General features: G+C 34.8%; 1 protein-coding gene across 1 annotated transcript in view; it reads left to right on the forward strand.

Annotated features, from left to right (window-relative positions):
* LOC106462925 (uridine phosphorylase 1-like) overlaps nucleotides 1-3556 on the forward strand; it is a 16805-nt gene that overhangs the window by 7129 nt on the left and 6120 nt on the right. The window contains exons 4-7 of the mRNA XM_013922893.2: nucleotides 1309-1423; nucleotides 2176-2246; nucleotides 2474-2615; nucleotides 3441-3556. The exon at nucleotides 3441-3556 is cut by the window's right edge and continues 22 nt beyond it. Of these exons, the coding sequence (XP_013778347.1) occupies nucleotides 1309-1423; nucleotides 2176-2246; nucleotides 2474-2615; nucleotides 3441-3556 (444 nt within the window). The remainder of the gene's footprint in view (nucleotides 1-1308; nucleotides 1424-2175; nucleotides 2247-2473; nucleotides 2616-3440) is intronic.

Below are 3556 nucleotides of genomic sequence, written 5' to 3' on the forward strand. Positions count from 1 at the left end.
GAAATTATTTTAGGCAGGATTAGAGTAAATAAATCTATGAGACCTTGGACGTGGTCAAATACATCAAACAAAAGGGTTTGACCTCCTGAATCCCAAACTGTAATTAGATCTCAAATCGGTCAAAGATTACGGAGCTATGAGCTAAAAGTTTGTACTTGAAAAAAAACAAAAAAACTCGGATTCGCTATGCCGCGGCTGAAAATCGCAATAAATTTAATCGAATATAATCTCGCTTCTTCGTCTTTTTCTTAACTATAATCATATGGACACGCGATCTTTAGCGTCATTAGAATGTTTACACACGTACACACCCTAGGGGTCGACAGACCTCGATATGAGAACCGTGGCTATTTGATATATCTAGTTAAAAGTAATCTCTGCTGTAAATTTGTAACCATAGTTACAAGTAACAATTTCCCAATCTTTAAAATAACGCAAAAATTAAGCAATACACTACTGAAAGCTGGGTATGGTAACTTCACAGTAACAAAACTAAAACACGTTCCCTACAAAAACAGTATTTTAAAAAGTTAAAGATAAACGAGCATTAATTGATGTAGATGGTAATACTTTTTTCAAGATAACACCGAGGTAGACATTTATACTTATGAATATTAAACCGCTTTAGGTGAGCGAAGAAATAATGTAAATAACAAACATAAATTTGTATGGTTATTTACTGAGAAGTAAATACTATAATTTGTACATGGATGTACATTAATTGTCATTAGACACATACCATACAAAAACTATAATTTTATTAGACAGTTAGAAAATCCCCTATCGTTATGTGTTATATGAGTCAAAGCAAGTAAAGGGAAATCAATCAATAGGAGATCAGCTGCAGGATAATTTACAAAACTGAAAAAAAAACATTTTAAATGTAATTGCTCAGTCACATTGCAGCTCGATTGATTGTTGGATGTTGCTAAAGCTTCCAGGCATTGTTATGTTCTGGTTATAAACTTGAGATACTCTTATTACAGAAACGTGTTTAGTCGTAGGTGGGATGTTGAGTTTAATATGCACATATTTTAAATCTTGAAATGTCTGCACAAACCACGAAAACACAGAAACAGACAGTGGCATTGATGTTTCTTTACAATGTTAGACTCAGGCCTAGAAAAATGCTGAGATCAGAAAATTGCTAATACATTTGGATATGAATGTCGAAGACAATACTTAGAGGAAATATCTTAATATTACCAATTATTAAAAGTATGCAAAACAGCACGATGTTAATTGTAATAAATATTTGTAGAAATTATGATATAATTTGGGGCTACACGTGTTTTACTCTTTCCATAGCATGGAATGGGTATTCCTTCGGTGTCCATCATGCTTCACGAGGTGATCAAATTGATGTACCATGCCCAATGTAAGGACGTCACCTTCATCCGTATAGGAACGTGTGGGGGTATAGGTAAGAACAAATTATTTCTCTCCTGTGTTTTTCAAACTTTTCTCAATCGCTCGCTAATAGAAATGTAGCCTCTTCAAGTGTGTCTTAAAATCTACTTGTAAGAAAAATACTAGCCTTTTCCAATCCGTGTCTCAAAAATAAATTGTGCTATGGAGTACATAACTATGCATGTGTTCCGTAACTTACTTACTTATGATAAAAACTGTAGTCTCGTGACAGCTATGCTTTATAAACTCTCATGTCAGTCCAAGCATTGCAATGTGGCAGTTGTATATGTACTACAATATCAATGTTAACTGAATAAAGCAGAATGGCCTGGAATATGCACCTGAAGGTTCCTGGTTTGCATCTCTTTACCGCAAAATGCTCTACGCACTTTGTGTTCTTGGGTATGAGAGCGATAGTCATATTCCACTATTCGGTCAGACAAGAATAACTTAAGTTGACAATATGTTTGTTATTAATCTCAAAGCTACACAATGGGCCATCTGTGCTCTGCCCACCACGGGTATCGAAACCCGGATTCTAGCGTTGTAAGTCCGCAGACATACCGCTGTGCCACTGGGGGCTGACAATATGTCTTTATGTACTCTAGTCTAGTAGTTCTTAAACGTTCGCGAATCACCTACGTTTTTTTGTTTATTTGGAACCCGTCACTTATATTTTGTGAATAAGTATTTGTATCTATTTTCAACCATCCTGCGTAACTAAGTCAACTGTATAATAAAAAAAGAAACTTTTGGTTTTTATAGGGCTTCCAGGTGGCTGTCTTGTAATCTCGGAAGAAGCAGTTGACGGGATTATGCGTCCTTATTTAGAATTGGTATGTTGAACAGTTTTAAATTTTGGTGATTTATGTATTTGATTATACCTGGAATTTTATCTGCTAAAATTTGTTTCAACGGTTTCATCACATAGGCAGTAAGGTGGTCTAAAAATAGGATTTTATTCAGTTGAATCGTTCTTTTTTTATAATATTGTGTTTCTGGGCTCGCTATTATCACTGGTTATAATAATACTACTACCACATTTCTACCGATTTTCTTACAGCATGTTCTTGGAAAGACTGTACAAAGACCTGCGATTTTGGATTCAGACCTGGCTAGGGAACTGAAAGCCGTGGCAGAAAAACAGCTTCCCAGCTACAACACTGTTTTAGGGAAAACTATGTGTTCCTATGACTTTTACGAAGGTAAGACATGTTCACAGACATACTTTAAAATTATCAGTTCATATATGGCAAAACTTCTACGCCTGTCAAGAACAATATAAAATCGTTTCTACGCGCTTTTTTAGCCGCAGTATAACTGTTCATAGAATAGCTCTGAGTTTGTTTTTTTTTCTGGTTCAAATTTTAGCTCATAGCTCCTTCATCTCCTGACCGATTTAAGGTTTAATTACAGTTTTGTACTCGGGAGGTCAACTCTTTCGATTGATGTATTTTACCACGTCCAAAGTTTCATAGATTAATTTACTCTAATCCTGCCTAAAATAATTTCAATTTGAGGGTAGGCTAGTAGAGATACTAATGAGTAATAAAATTGAATCGGGTATACGCGCGCACAAAAATATAGCTAATAAAAAAAGGGGGGGGGGTCTCGTAGATTAATTTACTCTAATCCTGCCTAAAAGAATTTCAAGTACCGCGTCTATTGAGGATTTCCTCTTGTTTCCTATGTTTTCATTATAATGAGTTTCTGTAATGTGAACTACACTTTATTAACTTTTGTTTTCCTATGAGTAGTAACGTTAAAGTTTTTCCTTTCCTTTACTGATATAAATAGTAACTTTATCAAGATCTGTATATCTAAAAACAAAAACATTCCTTGATATTTAATGTTATCCACTAGTAAATAAAATCAAGATTACTTATTCAGTCCAAAGGTTTCCTCATGTTGCTTGTTTTATGTTTCTTAATTTTTATGGGAGCCATTCCCTACAATACTAAGGAATTTATGTAAACTAGAACTGATTTAGTGATATTAAGTCCTGTCCTAAATCATTCTCCTCTCGACAGGACAAGGCCGGCTAGATGGAGCTTTTTGCAACTACGAAGAAGAGGACAAGATGGCATATCTTCAAAAACTAAGTGAACAGGGCATTGTCAACATTGAAATGGAATCATTGGCTTTT

The sequence above is a fragment of the Limulus polyphemus genome, unplaced genomic scaffold (genome assembly GCF_000517525.1).
Source record: "Limulus polyphemus unplaced genomic scaffold, Limulus_polyphemus-2.1.2 Scaffold1284, whole genome shotgun sequence".
Lineage (NCBI taxonomy): Eukaryota > Metazoa > Arthropoda > Merostomata > Xiphosura > Limulidae > Limulus > Limulus polyphemus.